The sequence below is a fragment of the Carettochelys insculpta genome, chromosome 5 (genome assembly GCF_033958435.1).
Source record: "Carettochelys insculpta isolate YL-2023 chromosome 5, ASM3395843v1, whole genome shotgun sequence".
NCBI classification, from domain to species: Eukaryota; Metazoa; Chordata; order Testudines; family Carettochelyidae; genus Carettochelys; species Carettochelys insculpta.
The window spans coordinates 12,563,429-12,590,611 of NC_134141.1; the positions used below are offsets into that span (position 1 = coordinate 12,563,429).

The 27,183-nt window shown below is 42.3% G+C and overlaps 1 protein-coding gene across 2 annotated transcripts in view; it reads right to left on the reverse strand.

Annotated features, from left to right (window-relative positions):
- SVEP1 (sushi, von Willebrand factor type A, EGF and pentraxin domain containing 1) overlaps positions 1-27,183 on the reverse strand; it is a 170,449-nt gene that overhangs the window by 49,077 nt on the left and 94,189 nt on the right. For both annotated transcript variants that reach the window (XM_074994688.1, XM_074994687.1), the window contains exons 24-37: positions 26,803-27,004; positions 26,020-26,177; positions 24,747-24,948; positions 23,878-24,053; positions 22,680-22,804; positions 18,166-18,289; positions 17,484-17,654; positions 14,850-15,023; positions 13,419-13,538; positions 12,570-12,746; positions 10,018-10,102; positions 7,352-7,543; positions 5,186-5,353; positions 1,430-2,102 (exon numbers count right to left, since the gene is read on the reverse strand). In XM_074994688.1, coding sequence (XP_074850789.1) covers positions 1,430-2,102; positions 5,186-5,353; positions 7,352-7,543; positions 10,018-10,102; positions 12,570-12,746; positions 13,419-13,538; positions 14,850-15,023; positions 17,484-17,654; positions 18,166-18,289; positions 22,680-22,804; positions 23,878-24,053; positions 24,747-24,948; positions 26,020-26,177; positions 26,803-27,004 — 2,747 coding nt within the window. The remainder of the gene's footprint in view (positions 1-1,429; positions 2,103-5,185; positions 5,354-7,351; positions 7,544-10,017; positions 10,103-12,569; positions 12,747-13,418; positions 13,539-14,849; positions 15,024-17,483; positions 17,655-18,165; positions 18,290-22,679; positions 22,805-23,877; positions 24,054-24,746; positions 24,949-26,019; positions 26,178-26,802; positions 27,005-27,183) is intronic.

Here is a 27,183-nt window from a genome sequence, read left to right on the forward strand (position 1 = left end):
AAAGAAAGAAATATCTGCACTGGAAAGACAGGGGAAGAAGCTACACTCTCTGAAGTCAGAGTTGCAGTGAATGAAACATTAAATTACTTAAAGATATTTTCCTTGCCATACATGCAAAAAAAAATCTATGCACAAAAAGGGAGAAGAACAACAGAAAACTGGAAGTAGCCAAAGGCAGCCTCTGCAAATGACCTGGCTCTTTAATTTAAAGCTTTATTCTACAGGTAATCCTGAGACTGCAAGTACAATTTTGCAAGGAAAACTTACAAGGCACGATGCATATTTATCATGGTAGAAAAACAGTATTGATGATCACACCTAATAATAACTGTGCAAACTGAAATAAGAATGGAGGAGAAGTTTTAATTTTTCAGCTGATTTAGCCATGGCCTATCACTGGCCTTCACAAGACAAGGAAAACAAGTTATTATAATCAGAAGAGTTTGTTCCCTTAAGGAAGTAAATAAAATGGCTCGAGGTGCATGATGCACTCTCCACTTTTCTTTAGTGGAACTGTCTGGCTTTTATCAGCCCTGCTTCTTTCAGGATGTGGGTGGACAGCCCAGAATGTTTTAATGTAATATCACGAGGGGGCCACTCTGTTATGATCACATTTGTCGTAAAAGGCAGTTTTGTTTTGCAAGACTTTACTCTTGGAACCTTGGTTTCTGAGATGCATCCTTCCCATTCTTCCTAAAGCTTATTATTGCTTCCCCATCCCTGGAGAGAGAGAGCATTTGTTCCCCCCTCCACCCTCAATTCTAACTGAAGTTCTAGCAAAAAACCAAAAAAATTGGATCTTGCGTCTCCCCTAACCACCCACGAAATTTAACAGGAAGCCACTTCTTTGTACATCAGAGTAGAATACAGGTCCAGCAATAAGAGAAAAGCTGTTCATTACTTCTTTCAGCTCTGATAAAGTTATTGGCTTCTAGCTTTTTTATTTCAAATTAATTTGACAGTTAAGCCAAATTCTGCCCTCAGTGGGAGGTGTGTGTGTATTCAAATGGAAGAATTCATCCCAGAGTTATTTGTTTATTAAAAAAATCAGATGTTTCCTTTGTTAGTTCCAAAAAACCAAGGCTGGTGAGCTATCTGAAGCACCTGGACAGATCTCTAGGGAGCAGTGGGAACTGGCCTCCAGACTGGAGAGGACAAATATGTAGCAAGATGTTAGGAAAGTCAGCTAAGAGAGTGCTTTTTTGAATGTCATAGAAACTCTGAGTCTCCCATAACAAACCTTTGCTCATAACAGGAAATTCTGTTCATTGTATTGCGGTTTTGAGAGGCTTAATTTTGATACACGACCACCCCCCTCATTCCTTTGCTCATCAATGCTGCTTACATCCCACTTCAACTTGAGCGGGAATCTTTAAGACACTCCAAATTCTACGTGCACAGCCAGCAGCTTGGAAAGCCCTAATCATACCTCAATGAATCCATTTTCAAGCTTGGGTGGTTCTCCACAAGACACCGGATGGCAGGTAGGTATGGTACCGCTCCAGTCTCCGGTGGCCTCGCATGTTCTTTTCTTTTCTCCTTTGATATAGAACCCCTTGTTGCAGCTGTAAGCAACCACTGCTCCAAAACTGTAGTTGGCTCCACTCGCGTAGCCATTTCTAATACTTGGCGGTTCCCCACAGCGAACTGGGACGCACTGGATTGCCAGAGGAGAAGGAATCCACTGGCCCCCTCTGTTGCACTCAACCTTGGCAGACGTGTTTAGGACAAAACCTTCCATACACTTGAAGCTCACAGTTGAACCAGAAGGAAACTTAATTTTATTAACTGATTCCAGGATGGCGTACGACACCGTGGGTGGCCGCTCACAAAAATCAGCAATGCAGTGAGGCATCTTCTTGCCAGCAGGAGGCACCCACTTCCCCTCAGCATTGCACAACAGTTGAGCATTGTCCTCCAAGCTGTAGCCATCTGAGCAATAGTAATAAGCTATGTCTCTGAACAACCGATGCGCACTGTGCGAGGAAGCATGTTCGATATGAGGAGGTTCATCACAGGAAACAGCCAGGCACTGCTGATGGCTCATGCTCCACTCACCACTGGCTGAGCATTCTACAGTGTCAGGGCCAATTAACGTGTAGCTGTGGATCAGGAAAAGATCAATGGCATATAGAGTTAGATTGAAAACTGACGTTGTCAGCCGTCCCACAGACCCTGGAAAAAAGCTCCCCAGACTCCAGTATGCAGCTCTAGAGTGGCTGTTTATTGCTTAGATATTATGTCGATGAACGTTAATCTAGACAGAGTTGTTCTGTCTGTAGGATGGTTTGGGGTAATCCAATGAGTTGTGTCACTGAGGGGAGGGGTTTTGGAGGAAGGGATGCAACGGAAAGGTGGGACGGAGTGGAGCTTGAGGCAAAGTGGGGGGTTGTCCCAGGACCTGCACCTGGCTGGGAACTGCCTTGGTTACAGAAAAACCTGTTATCTATGGAGAAATAGGTTACAGAATCTGACTATCTGGCTCACAGCAAGACTTTACCCTTTGGTAAAGTTTTTCCCACCACAATCAGAACATTTGGAACAACAAATGTTCCCCAACAAAGGGAAACAAACCTCCTTCCCCAAATAGAGCTTCTTGTGGCTACAGAAGGAAGCAGAGTTAGATTCTATGAAGTCCCATGGGGTTCTTACTATGCCAGTCAAATTCACCTATTACGTGCTCAGATACAATGGAAACCTGGAGCAGTACAAAACCCTAAGCTAGTTAGCTAAAAATATTTTTTGTTGTTAATGGGTATGTTGTCATTTGGTAATAACATCTCCATAAGAAACCACCCACATATATAAAAAGAAACACTTTCAAAATTCAGTACAACATGTAATTTGTTTCTAACCTTTTTACAAACGCAATTTTAACATGTAGTCAGTGGGTAATAAATGCTAATCAGTCTCTGGGATTGGATCATAAACAGATGAACTTCATGCTGCCAATTGTCCCACTTACACTGCAGCTGTTTAAACATATGATGTGTTGTCTATGAGTTTATTTGAAGTCTTACATTTTTATGCTGTGTTCATACAAAAAGAGAATGATCAAAAAACCACTGTGAAAGCCTCTGATGAGTCTCTGCAGCTGAGGATGGAAAGTGTCTGTTCAGATTTTGTTGGCTACATCTGTGAAAGTACTGTGCCGCATCTGCAGGATTTATTTTCAGACACCATTGGTTGGGATTCCAGGAAAAATAGCACATGGAAGTGCCAATTTTTGACACGATGCATCATTATAAACCCATTGTCATGCAGGTGACGGCTGTTCTCGTCATATGCTTTTTAGCTTACCTGTGTAAAATACTTGTACCTTAAACAATAGGGGTATTTATGGTACAAGTATTTTAAACATGCATTGGGGGTACATGGGGGAGGGTCACAAAGGTCCCCCCCCAGCATCTGCCCTCCTGCACTCACTGGAAGCGGTGGACAGGAGCAGAGCAGGAAGGAGGGGGTGGAGCAGGCGAGGGGAGGGATGGGAATTGGGTGGAGCAGAGTCAGGAGAGGGGTGATGCATGGGCAGAGCAGGACGGGAAGGGGCACGGGTGGAGAGGGGACACGGCAGGGGCTTGTGGCTGGTGCCCCCCACCCCAATCTCCCTCACAGTCACCACTGGTAAAGAACAAAGCCCTCTGGATCTAAGTTCTTTTAAGAAACAGGAATTAATGGATTTAATGTATTATATCACACACAATGTGAATGTGTCAGTTTGGAAGGTGAATGACTGTACATTTATTTCATTCCTTTCATCAAGAGGGAGAACAGGAGGGTGGTGAAGCACTGGAATGCTTTACCTAGAGAGATGGTAGAACCTTCATCCCTAGAGGTTTTTAAGTCCCAGCTTGATAAAGTTCTGGCTGAGATGATTTAGTCGAGGGTGGTCCTGCTTTAGGCAGGGGTCTGCACTTGATGACCTCCTGAGGACCCTTCTAGCCCTAGGGTTCTATGAATCTATGAACATAAGACTCCACGAACTGATGCCCTGACCAGGCAAAGATTTAACATGTGTGCTTAACTTTACGCGCCACATAGCTCAATTGAGTTCAACAGGAATCTCACAGTGTGTAAAATTAAGCACCCATGAGAAAATCTTTGCAGGACTTTGCAACCTATTCTGGGATGAAATATGGCATGTATTCCAAAATGCACAGAAGCAGTACACAGATGGAAAGTGAAGGAGGAAACAGTGCAGCTGAAACTGCAAAGAGATGATCAGGAAAGCAGAAGGTAATTAATCCAAAATAGATTTGACCTTGACACCAGGATTAATATTGCGGATCTCTAGTGGGAGGAAGGAGGTCCAAGGATTAAGGGCCCAGCCTAGGATGTGGGAAACCTGAGTACAATTCCCTGCCTCACCGTGGACTTCACATGTGACCTTGGGCAAGTCACTTTGCATCTCTGAGCCTCAGTTCCCCATCTGTAAGGGTAAGAGCACTGCCTTGTCTTTCATGGATGTTGTGAGCTTAACCAATTAACAGATTGTGAAGTGCTTTTAGATGCACTGATGAAATAGGCACAGTGACTAGAGCTAGAGTGGAAAATACTGGCCCATGGGCCAGATCTGGTCCACCAGGGTTAGTCCCTGGCATGCCCCAACATCCCTGTATTTACCTGCGCCTCCATAGTTGTCAGGCAATTGCAGGTCTCATTTGCTGCAGATTGCCATTTGTGGCCAGTGGGAGCAGCAGGACGTCATAGACACCAGGACGCTGCTTCCAGATGACCTCCTTGACAACAAAGGGCAAACAGTGCCCAGTACCTGTGTCGGCATTGGCACATACAGTGGCGGCAGGACTAACCACGGTGGGCTGCCGCTTTTTTATTGCCCACCCCTGGACTAGTGGGAAAGAGCCTCCAGTTGAATCCCAAGCGTTACTGATTTCAGCAACTGGATTTCCCTGTCGCTCTTCCATTCTGGTATGTATCTCAACTAACCCTACCAGACAAACAGGAGAGGGAAGGAGCTTCCCAGTTCACAAAACCTGTCAATCCCCTTTCCCCTTTCCTTTCCATCCATTTACAACAAGACGTGCTTCTAGAACAGGCATGTTCCGAAGAGGACACAACATCAAAGAGCAGCAATAGGACGCAGCCTTACAGCGAGTAAGCTACAGGACGGCCTGACAATTTTTACTCATCGTGGGTTTCATTCTAGTGGTACTAATCTACATACCCTTCCTTACACGTATAAGTGACTGTGTTGCCATAAGTAAAGTTATTCCCACTGGTCTCAGCATCTTTGATGGCGGGAGGGGTTCCACAAGAGACAAGTTCGCAGACTGGTGGTGTGCTGTTCCAGTGAGCTGAAGCTTCACACACAAGTACTGGGGAACCCTGTAGGCTAAGAGAATAAGAGTATTATTAATTTGTAACCACAGTTTGCAGGAGAGTGAGGACAGAAGCCAGGTGCTCCTTCCAAATCCCTTGTAGCTATAACCCTCGCCCCAGTGAAGTCAGGGGAAGTTTGCCATTGACTTCACCGTTTTGTGAACAGAGCTGTAAAATCGTTGCTCAAGTGAAGTCAAAGCCAAACTTCTCCATGACTTCACTTGAGCTACGATTTTTACCCCATGTTCACAAAATATAAAACTCCCTTTGTCAGAGCAGCAGGTGACCAGAACTATTAGAAGAGAAAGCTGACAGTCTATTCTCCGCTGAATCGCTCGAACTACACTTTCAAAACCTCCACTGAAGCAAATGGGAGTTTGGCCCACCTACAGATGGCAAAATGGGGCCATCAGTGTTGGAATTAGGCTATTTATTTATATGCCACCGCCACAGTGTCCATCTGCAGGACTCTGAAACTTGATTCACCCAGAAGACTAAAGGAAATGTTGATGTTTATATTAGCTTTCAAGAAGTCATTCATCCCCCGTAGGATAAGAAAAGCTAAGGAAAGGGGTAAGATTAGAAGTTAGTTGATTTTTTTACTCCTTAGCTACAGTAACACCAAGGAATATGCACAGAATGCCACAGAGTTATTCAGGCACAGAACAGCTCATGTTCTGCACAGGCTTGCAACATGCGCGTGAGGAAAAAAAAAAGTGAGGTGGACAACAGAGTGGTTTGGATCCAGACTTGCACAGATGCCAAGACACTAAGCAAAGGGGGTTGGTGTGGAGGGTCACTGGCTGGAATGGTGACTACATACAGGTATGGTGGAGTTCATCTCCCACACGCTCAGGAAACATGGCCACAAGAAAAACCCAATTATTTAGACTTTATGCAGACTTTAGAAAAGAAATATATCATCCATACTGTGCAAAACAGCCTTCAAAATATACAGTTGGAATTGGCATTTATGAAACAACATTACACATCAATTGTGATTTTCATGTAACAGATACATATAAAGGAAGACAAGATGTGTTTAATAAACATTATATGGTTGGTGTAGTTCTGTGTTCTTAGACAAAGCTTCCATTTACTTTAGTAGTAATTACGCCCAAATTAGGAGTGCAGGTTTGAGCATGTACTCTTGATATAGGGCTTGATTCCACCCTGCCTTGCTATTTAAGCTGTCATTTACACCAACTGAGAATGGGCACAGACTATGTGTAAAAACACAACCACATCAGAGTCCTCTGTTCTCTTATACTAGTGTTATCATTTCACCCCTACTTGACCGCATTTGTGAGTAACTGCACAAGGTGAAGGGCACATACGCTCAGGTTATGTATATATGTGAATACAGCTGTGTGTTTGCAACAGGTATAGGTAACATTAAGGTTTTTTTTAATTTGTAGAGTAGGTCACATGATTACGGCTATTTCTTTTTATATAATGGGGGATTGTTCACATTTGTCTGCTAAACACCTGCTTACACCAGGCTCAATCCACAAATGTAAAATGAAAACACAAACTTAAAATAAATCACAATTGTACTGATTTTATTCATTCATCAGAATGGCTATATAAGTCACTTTAATTTACAGGAGGCTCTTTTTGCTGGTATTTTAAGATCACTGCAGAATAATAATTAACATTAAAAGGTAATTAATCATACTGTAGCCTTTCAGGTGTAAATAAGAACTTTAAAGAACTGATGATTCTGGTATTGGGTTAATTTCCTATGTCTGAAATGTGCTTACAGGTTGGTGAGAAAAAGTATGAATTAAACATTAATAAAATGACAGACGCTACATGAACGTCTCATAAGTGTTGGCATTTTGTGTGAAACACAAAAAGTCCCTCAAAATGAAAAAATCCTTAAAACTATTAATATGTTCCTCTGACAACCTCTACCTCAGACATGATTTTGCCATTCCAGCAAATCTTTATATTCATCAGCATCTTCATAGCAGAGTTAGTGTCTGTGACTTAACCCTGTAACCTTTACCTGTATCCACTGTTACAAGCATATGATGCAGTAGAAAGGTATGTCATGCCACTCAGTGTGTATTTTCCATTGTTTATGTCCTGCGGGCGAGGACATTTTACGATTTCACAGGAAGGAGGAGCATGATTCCAAGCACCATTGGCAAGGCACAATGTCTCCTTTTCCCCCAGTAGATTGTATCCTTTGTTACATCTGCAATGAAAGATGATAACTACCATAAAATACACACCTCTTGCTCGTACAGGATTCTCCTCATGTATCTCTGTCCTCTCTCCCACCCACATACAGTAAGGATTAGCATGACTTCAAAAATGTGGTTTTCACTGGTAAATGGAAAAGTTTTCAGCTTCATCTTAAATATTCTCAGAGATCTAAAATGGTTCTGTAGGCTCAGGATTTTCCCCCTGTAGCTAAGGAAGTGATCCTTCATCCCACTAAAAACCTATGGCTATGGTTACACTAGCGAGTTTTGTGGTGGAACATCCACACACAAAATGCGTTTTGTTGACAGTTTGCTGACAAAACTCAGCACTTTTGCCGTCAGTGTTCTGCCTCTCAGCCACGAGGCACAACCCTGCTGTTGACAGATTCTGTTGACAAAAAATCAGAGTGGACACTCTGGGGGCCTTCTCTCAAGAGACAGGGCATCCAGAACAATGGGCAGCCCTGTCTGCTGTGCTTCCGGGTGCCTGTTTTGTTGGGAGAGCAGCGGGGCAGTCTGTCCACTCTGTTGACAGAGCAGAGCTCTCTCCCGATTGGTTTTTGTGTGTGGCCGCTCTCTGTTGACAGAAGTTTTGTGGGGAAATCTCTTACAACAGTGACTTCTGTTGACATATCACTGCCGTGTAATCGTAGCCTATGTGATTCTTGGTGGGGGTGCCAATTTTCAAAACCACCTGAGTGATTTAGGAGCCAAAGTCTTATTTCTAAAAAGACTCTGACTGTGAAGTGATCAGCTCATTCTTTAAAATAGGATTCCCAAGTCTCGTAGCCTCCTTTAAAAAACTGATCCAAGGTCTGTCAGATCTTGAAGGCTCATGCCTGAATAGAATGCAAAGGACAAAAACACAGAGGGACCTTGTGGCCTCTTCTCTGTGGATGTGTCTGTAAGTCCCTTTGCCAGTGAATAGAAGAAAGGATGGAGTTATACACCATATCCCTGGAGACAGTAGGGATGGAGAAGTATCTGAACAGGTGCTGAATACTGTATTCAGAATTTGCAGAAACGCCAGACACTTCACTAAAAAAGCTATTAAAACAAAACAGCAGCCCAGCAGCACTTTAAAGACTGACAAAATAATGTATTAGGTGGTGAGCTTTCATGGGACCATATGGCTATGGTTTGAAGAGGTGGGTCTGTCTCACAAAAGCTCACCACCTAGTAAATTATTTTGTTAGTCTTTAAAGTGCTACTGGACTGCTTTTTTGTTTTGACAGCTTTATTAGTGAAATCTCTTTGGCATTTCTGCAAATTCCCAACACAATATTCAGCACCTGCTCAGATACTTTTCCATCCTGACTGTCTTCAGGGATATGGAGTATAACTCCATCCTTTCTTCCATTCCCTGGCAAAGGAACTTAAGGACACATATGGCTATGGTCGGAAGAGGTGGGTCTGTCCCACAAAAGATCACCACCTAATAAATTATTTTGTTAGTCTTTAAAGTGCTACTGGACTGCTGTTTTGTTTTGATAGCATATAGACTAATATGGCTCTCTCTCTGTTACTAAAAAAGCTGTTTCTATGGGAAAATAGGAAAAAATTACTGAACCTAATTTGCTAATTTTTCACATAAAAATGTAGGTTTTCTATCCAAATTTGCAAAGCAAAAGGGAACTATTCCACAGGTTTTGTTAGTATTTGTGTGTCTTTTACAGATTGTACAGTGGACATCATTTAAAACGCAACACTTCCTACTCTGCAACAGCTCCTGAGTTTTCTTCTATCTTGGCCATTTAAAGACCCTCTTAAACTCTTCTTTAACATGATGCCTACAACATACTTGACAATCCCTAGCCAGCGAGTATGCTGATACCACAGCCTCTCATGATGTCTAGAATTGCTGCATTGCTCCTTTTACTTTCCCATCTGTCTGTCTGCATCCACCTGCTGCTGTCTTTAGTCTTATTCTGTAAGCACTTGAGGCAGGGCCCTGTTCTGGCTCTGTATTTGTACAGCACCTAGAGCAATGAGGTCTGGACATGTGATTAGGGCTCCTAGGACCTCCCTTAGTAGATACAAAAATAATAATACAAGATGACACTGGGGTAACCGAGTTTCTGGGGTGATGAATGGTGAAAGATGAATAGGCCCATTATGCAGTTCCTAACTAGTATTATTTCAAGGGCTTTAATGTACATGCCATTATGTGGAATAAGTAAAACATTGTGTATTGACTACTAACTGCAGAGTGGTTGTCAGGGTACAGTGATCCACAGGATTCATTTTCTGCCCTATGTATTAAAATAAACAGAACCTAGTATTGTAAGATTTGTGCACCCCATGGAATGGTTAACAGGTGAGCTTTATGGGTGGATTCTGATCAGTATTCCATCATCTCTACCTGCCCACACACCACGCAGGTCAGTTACGCTGTTAAATACAGTTACTGGTGTTCTGATTTCCTTCCAGACTCCTACAGCAATACTGCTCCAGAATCTCCTACCTGTACAGCACCTTACTGCTGTAAGTAAAGTTTGAACCCTCGATGGCACCATTCTCTGGAATAACTGGACTACCACAGGAGATAGCTGTAAAGAGAGAAGATCAAAAACAGTTGTTCAGACAGCACAGATCCAAGACACAGACAAGCAGATTTCATTTCTTGTGGAAAAGCCTCCTTGGGCTGAATTCCATTAGCCTCACTTACACAAGCACTTGCAAAGAGGACAGAGTTGGGAGTTGCCCGAGTCAGGGTAGTAGGATTTGCCCTGCAGGAGTGATCGATTTTGCTACAGCAACATAAATTAGTTATATTTATACCAATATAAATGATTGGAACTGTCTCATTTGCTTTCCTGCTGTGCTTGTCTCCCAATTCAGGAACAAGAAGCTGGCAGGACTTCTGCTATCCTATAAGAAAGTATCAGCTAGGCAAGCAGATGCTTCATTGCTTAAAACAGGATCTTGCTGTGTGCTGCTGTCCAGACTGCACTGGCACACCAGGGCTTTGTCAAAGCAATAGCACAGGTAGATGTTTTGTAGGTAGCAGTCTGGGCACTAATTCAGCCAAGCACTTTGCCTGTATGAAGCAAAACATTTACACTTGTGCTTACCTTCAGATTCATGCTCTGCCATATAAGGATGGGCTTCATCAGCTACTTAAAGTTTACACAATCTTCTGCGCTTTGCTGAACTGGGGCCTTGGTGTTTATTAAATGGGTGATTTAGACCAGTGGTTTTCAACCAGCGTGTTGTGGCACACTCATGTGCCATGAGAACTGTCCAAGTATGCCGTGAAATTGGGCTCAAGCAGCAAGGCTGCCTGAGTCCCATCTGGTGCAGGCTTGGTCAATTTTCCCTGCACTGGCTCTTTGTAGAGCCACTGTGGGGGGAAATCCCAACCCTGCAGTAGACTATTCATGCCAGGAGGCAGCTGAAATGCTGCTTCTTGGCCTAAAAGGAGTCACAGGGAGCCCTCCCCTCCCACCTGCTGTGGCAAGGAGAGAGGGAGCGAGCCTGGTGAAGCTGGGACATGGTGTAAATGCCACATACCAGATCCAATGGGCTGGCAGGGAGGGAAGCCTGCTCTTTGGAGCTGCCTCTTCCCCACCCCCCTGCCAGTAATTGAGTAACTGCTGAAATTTTCAGGGGTTACGCAATTACTCAATATCTCTAGCGTGTTCGCCTGCCTGCCTTTTTTCAGACCTGTTGAAGATGGTGTTTTCTGCAGTGGATTTGAAACATTAACACATTTGATCCTTGCTCAGCTTCTTGCATGCTCTGCTGTGTTGCAAAACTCTCTAATAAGATTGTAGCCATAGTAAATGTAAGTAAATGTGACATTTATGAGTAATCCACCCAGCTGAAAAAAGTGGGTGTGCCATGGAATTGTTTGTGTCATTGAAGTGTGCCGTGTTACTGAAAAGGTTAGGAACCACTGACTTATATAAATTATTTGCAAAAGATAAATCATTCCTGTCAAGGGGCACAATCACTTAACGATGGTACTGCAAAAACAAAGCCATTCGTTTACTGATTTTACTAATATCACTGTCTAGCCTCGCATACCAGGTGATAGATTTTTAGCCTGTCTAATCTACAGCTCACTATTTAGGCTCTTTGTTTTTTGTATGACTATCAAACCGGATAATGAAAACCAATGAAGTCCGTTTCACTTTTATTTATAGTTAGTTTCTTGCGGAGCTTCCTGTGCTGCGGTGTTCGGAGGATAAAAGCACTGCAGAGTAATGTTCATTTGAAGACAGCCGCTTCCACTTAATTTTTTATTTTATTTTAAATTTTGCATCAAATTTAATTTGACAGCATCCTTTCACATAATATGAGTTAAAAATAAGCAGCTAGGTCTTTCAGAGGCCTGCTTTTAGGTCTGGTTGAAAATGTGGTCGCATCAGAGGACTGGTACACAGATGCTCTGCATTGCTTGATGGGCTTCTTTGTGCTGGTGGGCCCCCGGACTATGGGATCCCCAGGAGTACAGCATGGGGGTGTGGGTAAAAGCAAGGGGAAAATGCTCAGCAGGCATCTTGAGAGGAAAATTTCTGATTATGAAGCAAACATTTACAATTTTCATACCTTATGGTACAAAACAACAGCAGTGAGTGTCTGTAACACCTGGCTTGCCAATGATCTTTCATGTTGATCCTAGAGAGTACACTATAAACAGAGAAGCTGTAGATCAAAGGGACAACTCATTTCTTTCCCCCCCACCAAGACTGAAGGTTGATGCAGCCTCTGGAAATATAGCATTTGTGTAAGTGTCTGGGTAGAGGGTAGGGACCATAGATATTCAACACTATAGACTTTTGCGGTGTCAGCATATTGTTGTTGTTAAGCAGGACGTGACACAATGTTTCTGGGGCCAACACCCACCTTCAGTTAACCAAAAGTTTGATTGACTGGAGTTGGGTAATTCAGACTGTGCTGCAACTAAAAGCCTGATGAGAAGTGGTTCTCTAGTGATCCATCCATTTCTATGCAGAAAACCATTCCCATTCCTTCTTTTCCTCCACTGTGTTGTCACACCAATTGTAATACCTTCACAATATGGAATCAGGTGGCTCCATCCTCCATCCTCCAAACATGTGACTCTCGTTGTTCCAATCAGCTGGAAACCCTCTTCACAGGAGAAAGTAACTTCACCACCTACACTGTAATTTTTGCCATAGGAATGACCGTGTTCTGGATTTCCTGGATCTTTGCATTTTACTGGTTCTGTGAAAGCAGACATGCTGTGACCAGAGCATACTAACAACAGGCAGTGCAACTTCACCTTACAAACAAGTTGAGTGACATCAGTCTGGGTATTTTGTGAAAACCAGACATAAAAGAACAGGGGAAACCCCTATGTGTATATTTTAAGAGCTCCTCAACTTTTCTTTGTTCCTGATGTAAGTTGGGTATACTATAGATTGTGCAGCTGAACTACTTCAGCGCAGTTGAGTCCTCTTTCACTGGGACTAAACTGGTCTCATTAACCAGCTCCAATACACAGTGTACAGCAATGGGCTGGGAGTCAGGTGATATATCTGTTTCCAGATGTATCCCTGTGCTGGCATTTAAACTTCACAAATTATTTAGGTCAACATTTTCATATTTCAGTGCCCAAAGTTACACTCCACTATCCATATTTAAGCACCTATATTTTATGTATTTTTTTTGTGCATTTGAAATCACAAATCTATTTTGAAGAGTGACACTATAAAAACAGTGCTGGGATCCAAGTTCATTGGCTCATGATTTCTAAAGCAAATGTGCTCAAGTTACAAGAAAGAAGTTTGTTTTTTTCCAACCTGCCATCCCCTGACAGAAAGAAGCGTTTACTCTACAAAGGGAGAGCAGGCCCTCTTTAATATTCCCAGCTAGCTGCAAATTTTTTCTCATTACCTGCACATTTTTTGCCATCGCCGGTGTGGGGAGGGATGCAAGTACATACATAGGACCCATTTGTATTAAGACAAGAAGCATGCTCATCGCAATCTGATCCAACAGCACATTCATCGACATCTGCAAAAAGAAATGACCCGAGCGTAGTATTTGTGATGAACACTATTTTCAATTTTAAACAGCTTCATTAAAAACCACTATCTCAGTCAATTGTCTGAGGTGCTATGACAGTGGAAATAAAAATGCATAAATACAATTTATTATTCCATCAGCTAATTTTGTGTAAAATTAAAAATGGCAAACACGTAGGGAGACAGGAAACAGTCTGTTACTGCACACTCAGACAATACTCCCATTGAATCCAGAAAATGTCCTATTACACTAATTATTTTTTTTTCCAGGAGGGGAAATGAATAGGTGTTTAAGTTCATACTGAGAAAGTGGTACACTGTAGTGATTTGGGCAGAAGACTCTTTCACTCTAACTTCTGCTCTAACCCCTTCTCTGTCTTATGCCTTCTCATCAGTAAAATGGGGGACATGACTACAAAAGTAAGCACTTTGACCATAAAATATCCTTTCTGTGTTGAATAGACTGTTACTACATTAGAAGCCCACTAAGATGTTTGGAACTGTCTGATATTGGAAAGGTTATAATGAGATGGCAATCTATAATGTTTATTGTTAATTAAGTGAAGGATCGTACCTAAGAACCTCCAGCTAAGATCTAGGTCCCAATATACCAGCTGCTGCACAAAATAAGAGGCCCTGTCCCAGTTTGTTTCATTTCATATACTGATTGCTGGCTTTCTACAGCTGAGAAGCATGCTTGGTATGTATACAATGAGGTGCATATGGTAGGGGATGTCTCAAAATGATCTCCTTGAAAAATACTCAGCATCAGGGATTATTCCTTCCATAAACCAGATCCTTGTGGGGCAGGACATTTCTTCATTAAAAACTACTCAACAGATGTTGCATGGGCACTGTAAATGTAAATACGTTGTTGTGGTTACTGAGAGAAAAGTGTTTATCTAAGTCTCTGCAAACAATGTCACAAAACTGGAGTGGCCAGGCAACAAACAAACAAATGAAAGTAGGGCTGTCTACTTCTTAAGAGTGTGTACTTATTCTCATCCATTTAATCAAACAACCCAATATATTGGGAAATTATGCTGAATTGGAAGACCTTTGGTTTTGCTTTTAATGTGGGCTACATATTTTTGATGACTTAATGAACCTAGACTGGGTGTTGAACATTTTGAAAGTTGAAATAAACACATAAATCAAATGCCATCCACACTGAGCCCTATCCTGCAAGTCTTACCAATGTCAAAGTCCCACTGGAGTCAATGGGAGCTTTGGTAGAGGAAGAGGAGCAGGACTTAGCCCGTAAAATAAATAGTGCAAGCAAGGGAGTGACATATCTCACCAAGGCAAGATGGCGAGATGCCATTCCAGCTTCCGTTGTCAGTGCAGAACATCCTTGAATCCCCCAACAAATAATAGCCATTATTGCACTGGTAGGTGACGGTGCTGCCCGCAAAGAAATCCTCAGCAGAATAAAATCCATGTTCTAGAGGTGGAGGCACACCACAGCTGATTCCTACATATCACCATCAAGAAGAGTAAAAGACCATTAGATAATCAGACACTCTCCATGAATCTCCTCTTGGCACCAGTGCAGTCAGTACAGCACTGAACTCCTGAAGAAATCCCAGACCCAAATACATGTGTGGTGAGTGCCACTGAAGTCAGAGACGTGATTTGAGGGATGATTTTGGTTCTAGTTCTCACTGTGGCTGTCAGCAAACAGCTAGGGTGTTGTAGAAACGGGTTGTAAATAAGAAATGCACAGTGAAGAGTGGAAGGCAAGAGCTTCTGAGGATTAACACACTTTCTCTGTGCTTGAAACCATGTGTGTGGGAACAGAACATTCACAAAGGTGAAGGTCTGTCAGCCCCAGAGAGTGATGTCCTCTTGTGTGTCACTGAGGGCCAGACTGTAATGACAGATAAAATACTTTTAAAAATCTAGCCCCTTGTGTCTCTGTGGTTCAGCTCCTCACCTGTAAAATGGGCATAACAGCACTTTCCCGTCTCACAGGGATGGTGCAAAGTACCTGATACCATAATAACAGAGCCCATGTGACTACCACAGTTAGATAGAAGTACTCTCAATTTCATGAATGACAATACTAAAGAGTATCTGAGAGGTAGCCAGGTTAATCTGTATCTTCAAAAACAACATGAAGTCCTGTGGCTCCTTGTAGACTAAGGCTACGTCTACACGTGAAGCCTACATCGAAGTAGCCTATTTCGATGTGGCGACATCGAAATAGGCTATTTCGATGAATAACGTCTACACGTCCTCCAGGGCTGGCAACGTCGATGTTCAACATCGATGTTGCGCAGCACCACATCGAAATAGGCGCTGCGAGGGAACGTCTACACGCCACAGTAGCACACATTGAAATAAGGGTGCCAGGCACAGCTGCAGACAGGGTCACAGGGAGGACTCAACAGCCAGCCGCTCCCTTAAAGGGCCCCTCCCAGACACACTTGCACTAAACAGCACAAGATACACAGAGCTGACAACGAGTTGCAGACCCTGTGCATGCAGCATGAATCCCCCGCTGCAGCAGCAGCAGCCAGAAGCCCTGGGCTAAAGACTGCTGCCCACGGTGACCATAGAGCCCCGCACGGGCTGGAGAGACAGCATCTCTCAACCCCCCAGCTGATGGCTGCCATGGAGGACCCCACAATTTCGACGTTGTGGGACGCGGATTGTCTACACGGTCCCTACTTCGACGTTGAACGTCGAAGTAGGGCGCTATTCCGATCCCCTCATGAGGTTAGCGACTTCGATGTCTCACCGCCTAACGTCGAAGTTAACTTCGAAATAGCGCCCGACGCGTGTAGCCGCGACGGGTGCTATTTCGAAGTTAGTGCCGCTACTTCGAAGTAGCGTGCACGTGTAGACACAGCCTAACAGATATTTTGGAGCATAAGCTTTTGTGCAACATCTGATGAAGCGGGTCTTTGCCCATGAAAGCTTATGCTCCAAAATATCTATAACACTAAAGAGAAAATACCAGGGTAGACACAAGCCATTGACATCAACAAGGCAGGAAAGATTCCCAACTGATTAAGCTAATTGTAATAACCCAGCCCTCTGATTCAAAGCTTACTGAAGTCATTGGAAAGATCCTTTTGGAGTCCAACAGGCTTAGGCTAAGGCCCACATTGTGTTTTTTTTTATTCATAGATCATCTCTAAGTGATTAAAGGAAGAACATACAATTATCCCATTTTCAGATGGGGAAAACTGAGGTCACACAGTGACAAGGCTGGGGAATCAAACCCACTCTGCTGAGCACCAGTCCAGTGCCTTACTACTGCACTACAACACCTCCTCAAACGCTATGGCCGTTTCTACACAGGCCACTTTCTCCGAACACATGGCCTGAAATATGCTAATAAGAAGTGGATGCAAATTCCCCGCGCCTCATTAGCAGATGGTCACATGATTTGGAGTCTAGAAAATTTTTGGGAAGAAGGCGCCTCCGGAAGAAGGACTTCCTTCTGGAAGCTCCCTCGGGGCCACGCTTCTAAATGGCATTTTGGAGTCCGGAAGAATGGTCTTCCGGACTCCAAATCACGTGACTGTATGCTACTGAGGCATGGGGAATTTGCATCCGTGCCTTATTAGCATATTTCGGGCCGTGTATTACCATGCCACTTTTGGAGAAAGTGGCCTGTGTAGAAATGGCCTATGAAATCAGATGTCATCAGGAGCAGCACTTTGCCACAGAGCTGCTTCAGTCTCATCAAAGATGGCAAATGAAAGTCAGATAAAATTGATTTTCAAGCTTCTCCCCAAAATTTGCATATATTCTAATGGACAAGATCTGGTAGCCTGTGAGACGTTGGATGGATCATCAGGTCTGTGTCACATACTCAAGAATCCTTGTTTTAATTTCATCCAAACAGAAGCCAAGATTTTCCTAAGCACAGCTTATGGGTGATAGCACAATAAATTGTGGTATGGAAACACAATCCACTCACTTTCACAGCGGGGAAGAGGGCGAGTCCATTGTCCCAAGTTCAGACAGTGCTGGACAGAGTTCCCCACTATTTGGAAGCCTGGGTCACAGGAAAGGCTGACTTTTGACCCTGGCTTTAAATCGGTCGACGAGGCCCGCAGATGAGGTATAGATCCTACTAAAGATTGGCAATCTGAGAACAAAACACACACAAGAGAGTTAGCCTTGAATCATAACAAAGGTATTTGTTATTTAAATATCTGTGATGCTGTGCATACTTTTCTGGGAGTGATATTAATGGAAAGTATATTGTATACCGTAGACCCAGATTCAAATAGTTTGAAAATGCATGAACTTAAAGATATGTCCAAGCAAAAGGGGGAAACAAAAGGTATTACAATATATTCACGCATATTTGTGAATGAGCGGAAAAATCCTCCATTTGAACCAGTTTCATCATTCATCATTCTTTCAACATCTCAATGCAGGAAGCCATAAGTCTCTGTTTGAGATGCTAATGAACTTTTGTTACAAAACATGGGAATTTTCGGAATGAAAGCTGAATGTTCCAACAATTAAATTATCAAAATAGTTTATTCAAGGTTAGTGGGGCTGGGGTCACACTGTAGCACATTTAACCTCATAAACAGTATTACTGTGTTTTTACATGGAACAAAAATGCTTTTAGGAGAGAAAGCTCTAACCAGCACAAAATATGCTCCTGTAATCTATCTTCACTCTTCCAACAACCCCAGGCAGGAAATCCGGCCAAGCCAATACATTTCCTTTCTGCAGTTCTTCTGGACAGGAAGTAGCTAGGGATTTTACCTACAGTTCAAAAGAGATGGTTAGGCAGAATTTGCCAAGTAATAGACAGCTTTGTAAGAAAAGAACGCGGACAAAACTTTCCTCTCGCTTTTGCAGTACTGACCCTAGACTATGACTGAAAGCCCACTTAGACAATGAGAATCTTTTCATGATTTTAGAGGGCTTTTTCAACAAGTTCACACGGGGTGTGCCTACACTAGGCACTCGCTTCAAAGTTAACTCCGAAGCTAGAAGCTACTTCGAAGCAGCCTGCAAAGAGTCTACACATGTTTTTCCTTACTTTGAAGTTAAATTCGAAGTAGGGTCCCAACTCTGAAGTCCTTACTCCATTCCCAAGAATGGAGAAGTGCCCTACAAAGTAAGCAACTCTGAAGTTATTTTTGTAGTGTAGACACAGCCAGGTATTCTGCTCTTTTCATTTGTCTGGATCACCTATTGTCACCTGTGCAATGTCAGAACACTGACATAGTTTATTACTGGGTGGCTCTGACAGAAGAGTATCGTCAGACAGGCAATTTATGGAACATGCTAATTTACAAGCCTCTATGTATGTTTATTTGGCAGAACAGTGTATGTTACATGTTAAAAACAGATAAGGGAAATGAATCTGAGAAGATTATCTGAACTATTTGTAAAGAGAATCTTTTACCATGAGAAACAATAGGGGAATATGAATTTAAAGGCGCAACGTTCCTGAAATATTTTTATTTCTTAATACCTAATGTCTAGGACAGAAAACACGGCATGCAGCATTACAAAAAGATGACTCCTTGTTTCTAGAAGCCCCTTTGAAACTCTGGTCGGGGAGACAACTGCCCCTTTTGTGCCCCCACACCCGTCGGTGGGCCTGTTGAGCTATAGCGGACTGCTGTGTTGGGAAGATTTGTTATGGTACAGCAGTAAATGCAGAAGACCTTCCCTTCTCTCTGTGCTAGAATTGCCACAGCTCTGCTGGTGTATTGCAAACCTGAGCAAACTGCCCTTCTGCAGCAGAGAACAAGATGGCTCCATCTGACAGTGTGTGATCAGATTGTGACTGACTGGATATTTTAAAGTCCTACACACTGCGACTGGGTAACACAAGCAGGAAATCACAATGCTTTCCTGTGGACAGTGAACTAGAGGTCACCTGATTGTCATGAAAATGCTATGTAGTTCTGTTCATCTCATTGATGGAGCTCTCTTAACAACACCATAATAATATACATCTCTTTTCTCCTTGCAGTTCAGTAGCCAACTAGAAATATACCACCCTGAACAAAGCCCTATGTCCAATACCTGAGCCAGGCATCCTTGTACAAGGTTATAGAATCAGCCTTTGACAATATATAGGTTTAATGGGAGTTTCCTCAAGAGGACACCAGGAAAGTTAAAAAGTGCTGTTGTGACCTGTACATGTCTGGTAAATGTTGGACAGAGGATTGATTTATTTTCCATGTCCTTTCACTAAAATTGCAAATACAGGGTATCAGCCACCAAAAAGAAGTGATCTGGGGTAAAGGCCCAGGATGCACAGACTGCAGTCACTGACCTTAAGTGCTCACTAGCAAAAAAATGCAGATAGCTGTGATTGCTGGATGTCATGTTAGGTTCTCAGCAGCCACCTCAAGCATGGTCTTAGCATGCTGATTGCATCATCTTACAGGAGAGGTTACAGGTTCTGCTGTACACACACATTGTTAACTCTTTTAAAGTAAACGAGTCGTGAGCTTTTAAAAAATACACAAAACCTAGGATGATTAGACAGTTGAGTGAAGGAAGTGGAAAGTAAGGTTTTAGAATCAGCCTTTGCCAATTTCACAGTGGTTCACAGGAAAAGAAATTAAATTAGTTCCTGGAATAGAGTCTAAACTTCCTTATATAAACTGTAATGCTATTCACTACAAAGGCCCTCTTCAGTATATAACAGCTCTTCTTAGCGTGCCTGAGACAGAAGCATTGCCCTCAGCCAAGAAGCTGTTTAAAGTGATAAACGCCCCTCAGAAGACAAATGTGCCATAAAAGAAAACTAAGGGCTTCCACCCCTTTAATATGAAGTGCAGAGGAAGATGGTTATTTAATCAAGAAAACATGTTGACAGCTGAACCAGTACATTCCATGGTTGTGCTGAAGAGTGACTCCAGTAATTCCCTGCAGCAAAATGGAATGTTTTCTATGGCCCCATGCAAAGTTAGACTAAAAATTGTGAAAAATAACAAAGGGCAGCCCAAGGAAGAAAGCATTAGTGACGGACGGTAAGGGGACTGTCTGGGTTAGGAGAATAGATATGGCAATCTGTGTGGAAGTTGAGGAGTATTTCAAGCTGGGTGTTAAAAAAAAACCCAAAGAAACAAAAAAGAGTGGCCGATATGAAATGGGTGGCTGGTCTCCATCCTGTTTCTGAAGGATAAGTGTCCACACCATGAACACGTCACTGTTAGCATCTTGTTGGCGGCATCAGTGAGAAGGGTAGGTGTTCAATGATTATGGCAACCCAACTACTCTCACCTCCGCCCTTGGTCTGATTGAAGTATAAAAGAGTGTACAACTGGATGGAGCTGGTGCATGGACCAGACACAAACAGCCTTATCTTGTTTTTACAGAAGCCTCTTCAACCCCCACCCATCTCCTTTCTGCAGCACGAACTGCTCAAAAATTGTCCAGGCTGGGGCACCAACCTCTTCTGGAATCATCTGGAACTTTGGGGGAGATCTCCCGCATGCAGATCACAGGTGAGCAGATATTGGATGAGGAAGGAAAGGATGGAGGGGCTTTCCACTGACTGACATAAAGAAAACTTCATTTCCACTGCTATCTGGTCAGCATCTTTTATGAGTGTTTACCTGACAGAAAAAACAATCCCCTCCCACAAAAAATAAACAAAAAAAAATCCAACCCTCTCTCAACCCAAACTCCAGCAAAAATGACAGAGCACTGAGTTTGATCTGAAGAAGATAAACAGGTTAATAGACAACTAAGAGTACTCCCAAAGAAATCTTAACAAGTTTAGCTTCTCATTTATTCAATTGGCAATATATTCCCTACATCATTATTCTGTCCCATTTCATGGAGGCTCGTTGGAAGGAAAGGCTTACCAAATAATCCCCGTGGGCTAAGGCTCTAGCATGTAAAATAACTCTGAAATAAACACAGACAATGAAGATAATTTTCTATTTCAAGGTCTAATAACAAGAGGTAAAAAGTTTAGGGGAAATTTACTTGGCTCGTTTCCCTGCTGTAGTCTCACATCTGTTTTTTAGCATTAAGACCATGGATTATGGTACATACCATAATTGAAGGGTAGGATTTTCAAAAGTGCTTTTCATTGGCCCAACTTTGCTCCTGCTCCAGTCAGTGGGAGGCTTTGCATTCCTTTCAATGGGACTGGAGTTAAGCCAGGGCTGAAAGCACTTTTGGAAATCCCACTTGAATGGCATAGCAAGAAAGACTTCAAGCACAGGAAATGAGTGTTCTTTTAACTCACTTCCATGTTACTGTCATGCACCAAAATCCCTGTGACTTGAGATGGGAATACAACCCTCGGCAGCACACAAAGTGCAGAAAATCTGTAGCAGAATGGTTGGATAATGTTGAACAAAGGAAAACAGCAGAAAGACAGAAGCAGAAATAAACACTCCATCAGAACAGGGACAGACAGACACTGGAGTGAAAGACTGTTGTTGTTTTTAACTCCTGTACCTTTTCAAAAACTTATTACTGTTTTTTTTTCAAAAACAAAATTAAGAAAATTTTAAAAAGTACAATCAGATAAAGAGCAGGTACTGGCTTTCTTCTAAAGGTGGAAGCAGCCAGAGATGTATTTCTGTAAGTTACCTTTTGACTGTACTTTCCAATAGCAGGGTCGATATTTCTGAACCTCAGGACCTAAAGACAGGCACCTAAATCCACATTTTTGGTATCAAAATAAAAGTGGTCTGATTGTTAAAGGTATTGCGTTTTACAGCTTCCATTCCATCTCTGTACTTAGGGTTTTCCATAGCGCCTTGCACTTCTGTATGTTAGATTTGGATCACGTGTCACTGACATTAGTGGGAGTTTTGTCACTGACTTCAGTAGAAGCAGAATCAAGCCTTTAGTGCTGCCCATTTAAACAAGTTCTGTAGGTTTCATGGCTTTTCCTCCCTCTTCTCCTGTGGTTCTAATATATTTTGTGTATATTTTCTCCTTCTCTTTTGCTGTCTCTCACTGAGTTAATTATTGAGAAACGCCAAAGTCTTCAACTTTAGTCATATTCTACATACACTGACACACAGTTGTAAAACAACACAGGGCCAGATCAGATTCCCATGAACGTGAGTGGGAGTTGGATCATGCCAGTGAGACAAAAATGCATTAAAACCAATTTAAATTTTCATGCTCTTAGATTTCGAAGTATGTAGTAAATAGTCACCTCCTGTGGGGACAGGACACGGTCCCAGATGTTGAGCTGGCTAAGAGAGCCCACAAAAGATTCTGCTGGATTGAATCCTTCTCCTCTCTGGTCTTGCTCTTGTCCTAGTATTAGGGCACCACCACCTAAACACAAAGGAAAATGAAGCTGTTACTGCTCTGTATAATGGCTGATAGTGGTAAACACTTTGAAAATTGTCAATTAAGAACCAGCTAAAATGGGTGGCCTTGTAGCAGTGATCTTTAAAGGTTAAACCAATCTCTATTGGACACTGGGACTACTTATAAGCAATTATTTAAAAAAGGCCTCTTGCTCTTAGGCTACGTCTACACGGGCAGCCTCTGTCAACAAAACTGGGCTTTTGTCAACACAACTCACAGAGTGGCTACACAGTTAAAGTGCTCTGTTGAGAGTTTGTTGACAAAATTCAGCTGTTCAGCCACAGTGTTATCCCTCTCTCCAATCAGGTATAGAGCCTCTGTCAATGGTGTTTTGTCGACAGAGTGCCTGTATAGACAGTTCTGTCGACAGAGAAGGTTTCCAGTTCCCCAGGCAGCCCTGTTTGCAGAGCTTCCAGTCAGCTGTTCTGTCAACAGAGGGCCGGGCAGCCTGGCTGCTCTCTGTTGACAGAACAGCTTGCTCTTTCGAGCCACTTTTATGTGTAGACTCAATCTGTCGAGAGAGGTACTACTGAGGTCTCTCTGTTGACAGTGACCCCTCTTGACAAAGGCTGCCTGTGTAGACTTAGCCTTAGAGGCTGCCCTTAAACTAGGTTTTACTGTGAAACCTATGACAGCACAATGAACGCAATTATGAATTATTAATCAGCATAGCAGATTACTCAGTAAAAGCTGTTTAACTGTTGCTTTAAATCTTGCCTTACTGATATTTCAAAACTAGGTAAAAGTTAGAATACCATGTAGCAAAAAAGGAGCAATACCCACTAAAACATTCTCTAGTCAGTTTTGCATGCATTTTTAGGATTTTGCCCTCCTTACACCTATATGTCCATTGATTGATGTGAGGACTATTCATGGACTAACGTACTACCCAGGTTGAAGAAGAATGAATTAATTCTGCTCTACATAAATGTTGAGCATGTTAAACACAGAAAATAACCCTAAACCTTTCAAGGCTCACAAGCCCTACAAGAAGAGAAAAGAGACAACAGAGAATAACAAATGTCAACAAGACATACCAGGGATTTTTGATCCCACAGACAGACCACTGCCTCCATCTGACAACTTCCCATCAATATACACATTCCAGGCTCCATTCGTGCATGTCCAAGTGACTGCAATGTGATGCCAGTGGCCGTCATTCACAGATGGACAGTCTGTGATTCTCTCTTTCCCATTCACATAAAGAACCCAGCTGCACAAAAAGCAGATACCAAGGCACATTCAATCGCACGCAGAATTTCCATAAATGGCACATGGTCTTTCAAAAAAAACTTTCTTTCCTGCTTGCTATGCTCTATACAGGAAAAATAATATAGCAAAGGAGGTTAAGTTTCTCCAGCTCACACAGGACGTACCCTACTGCCATATTTGTTTCCAGAAGACTTGGGAGTCATCACAATCATACTCACAGAAAGTGAAACGAGGGGCAATTCCCACATTTAGTTCTACAAATAATATCAAAAAAGGAGCTTCAATCATGTTTTTCAGTGGATTCCTAAACTTTAATGGTTCTTGGTGTCCCAAAGAACACTGGGCCAGAGGGTCACAGCAAGCAGCATGACTACCTGTAAGCACCAGTTTAACATTAATATTAAACACATCTTTCTTTGGTCCATGTAAAAAAGGACAGGAAGAAATATTCTGTCGTCTGAACATTGCTGCTGTGCTGCAGACACCAATGGCCAAGAAGTTTTGCAATTCATCCCAGGGAAAATCAAGAAAAAAAGAGCAACTCCAGCTACACAATTTTGATCCAGATTCAGCTGCGAACTTCCACAAAGGCACATGTCATTGGAATTCAGGATTTTAGCTCAGACTCCTCCCTATCAGCTAAAACACAGTTATAATCTGGGATGCAAGATCACACTTCTCCCGGTTCATTTACCCATTGTAATCTGTTAGCAGAAATGCATTGTCACTGCCATTCTCCACCGCATAAGAAATTGGAGTCCCATAATTAGTAGGGTCTGTTGATCTCATCCAGAATGCACAGGTGATGTCACCAAGTGATGGGAGAACACTGTCAAGCATGACATAGCCATAGATACCTGACACTTCAAAGTCAAGGTTAAAACCAGAGGACTGTTCTGCAACAAAACAAGAACAATTTACAAACCTACATTCTTGCAAATGTATCAGCAAATTAAACGAAGCTTCATCAAAGGCAATAAAACTAAACACAAACAGGCTAAAAGAATTTGCTTTCAACTGCACTGAACTAGAAATATTTTATTGCAAGCTTACAGAGTGTTTATGTGAAGCCTCCAATACCTAGAAAATATGCAGGATTTGAGAAGCATAATAAAAAAAAATCTCTGGTAGATAATGAACATGGACCTTTCACAACACCGGATGTGCCTTTCAGCCCTCAAACAACTAACATGTCTACCGGACATCTACATCCAAAAGTGCCTGACTGGACCTGTGGATAAAATGGGACCAAACAAAGAAGTGGCTCTTTATTTATGGTTTATTTATTAACAAGCACATTGCACAATTACGGAATAGAATTTGTGTCTTTCATGCTCAAGGTAGTGTGAAGTGCTTTACAAAGAAGTAAAATGCATGCTCTGTGGAAATGCAGCATTCACTATGCACTCAGTAGGAGTTCTCGTAAATTCCTGGGTATTAGAAACTTTTCCACTGAGCAAGATGATGATACATAGATGACCACAACTATTAGGGAGTCAAATTTACCTCTGCTGTAACCTCACCAAAGTCAAATGAATTAGACCAGTTATCTTTAAGACTGTAGAGTGGAACCCATATGGGCTTTGCTATGATAATATCTGTGAATTTCTGATGAAAAGTATCACAAGTAGTAGAAGTACAAAGAGCTAAACAACTAGGTGACGAGAAAAGAGCCCAACTTGACCCTCATATGACAAAAAGGAGACTGTGCTTTTAAGCAAAGAAAAACATAACAATATTGTTGGATGCAGTTGCATGCCTGATGCTCTTTTGTATTTACGGACTGCATTTGAAAATATACTTATTATTACTTCCACTGTTGTAGCAGGCAAGGGCTTTTCTCAGGATCAAGACCCCACTTTAGTAGCTGCTGTACAGAGAAACCATGTCGTATTAACGCAGCTAGCATAATTCTGGCCCAGAAGCTTTTCCAAGCCACCTTTTGCTGATACTCTGGTCCTGTGTACCTGTTTCACACCTGCTGCCTGTAAAGCCAGGGGGACATTTACAAACGTACGAGTTCAAGGCATCCACACAGGTTGCTTGGTTTAAACAGGGATTGGATTCACACTCATTGATGTTCACTTCACAGTGCAGTCCTGTGTACCCTGTCACACATTGACACCTGAGGATGAAAACAAAAACACTCTTCTATTGTGGCCACTTTTAAAACTCACACATGTATAGACTGGAGGTTCTCTTGATTTCTGCTAAACATCGAGTTACATTACAAAAATCAGAACATTAGAGATGTATTCTAATATTATGGAACCTTGAAATTCACAACTGGTCACACTTTGTAAAATGGGCCAGAGCAGAATACTCTATCAGAATCAGAAGTACTGATTTGAATCCAGAAACAATTTTTTTGGTTCAGGTTCATCTTGAAGAAACATAACAACAGAAGACAGGAAGGGCAGAGGTCTGTCAATGCCCACAGATACCCCAGTCCAGCAATCACAGGAAACTTGACCATATGAGATACATAAATTGATGACCATTGTTAAATGCTACAGTAGAAGGTTAAAAAATGCCCAGGGTCCCTCCCCACACCATGCCAATACAGCCTAGGGAAAAACTTATTAAAGAAAGCAGTACTCTGTAAGTTTCCTCACACTGTAAATGTGGTAGCCCTACTGCCCTTTCGCTTCCTACCCCTCTTCTGCCATATCTTCCTCAGTATCCATCACACCTTCAACTTCACACCTTCAAGATCACATTTTTTTTCAGGTCTGTCAGCAGCTTTTCACCTGAAGCTGTTGATACCATCTTTACAGGTGGCCCCATTCTTACAGGGTCTGCTGAGACACTCATTAATGTTCTTCTCACACAAGATGCCAGTAAATCCAGGAAGGCACTTGCAATGGAAACTCCTAATTCGATCCTCACAAACGCCCTTGTTCAGACATGGGTTTGAAAGACATTCATTCACCTCTGTTTCACAGCGAGTGCCTGGGAAGAAAGAGACCACATCAGAGCTTTTCATTCCATTAAAAAATATTCAAAATCGCTTAGGAAGAATCAGGAAGACATTCTAGGTTTCAACATCTCTGACAAACCTAGAAGACAGTTAAAGGTACACAGAATTCTTTGAGGAACAGAAAATGATTAGCTGAGTGTCTGGCTTTTTA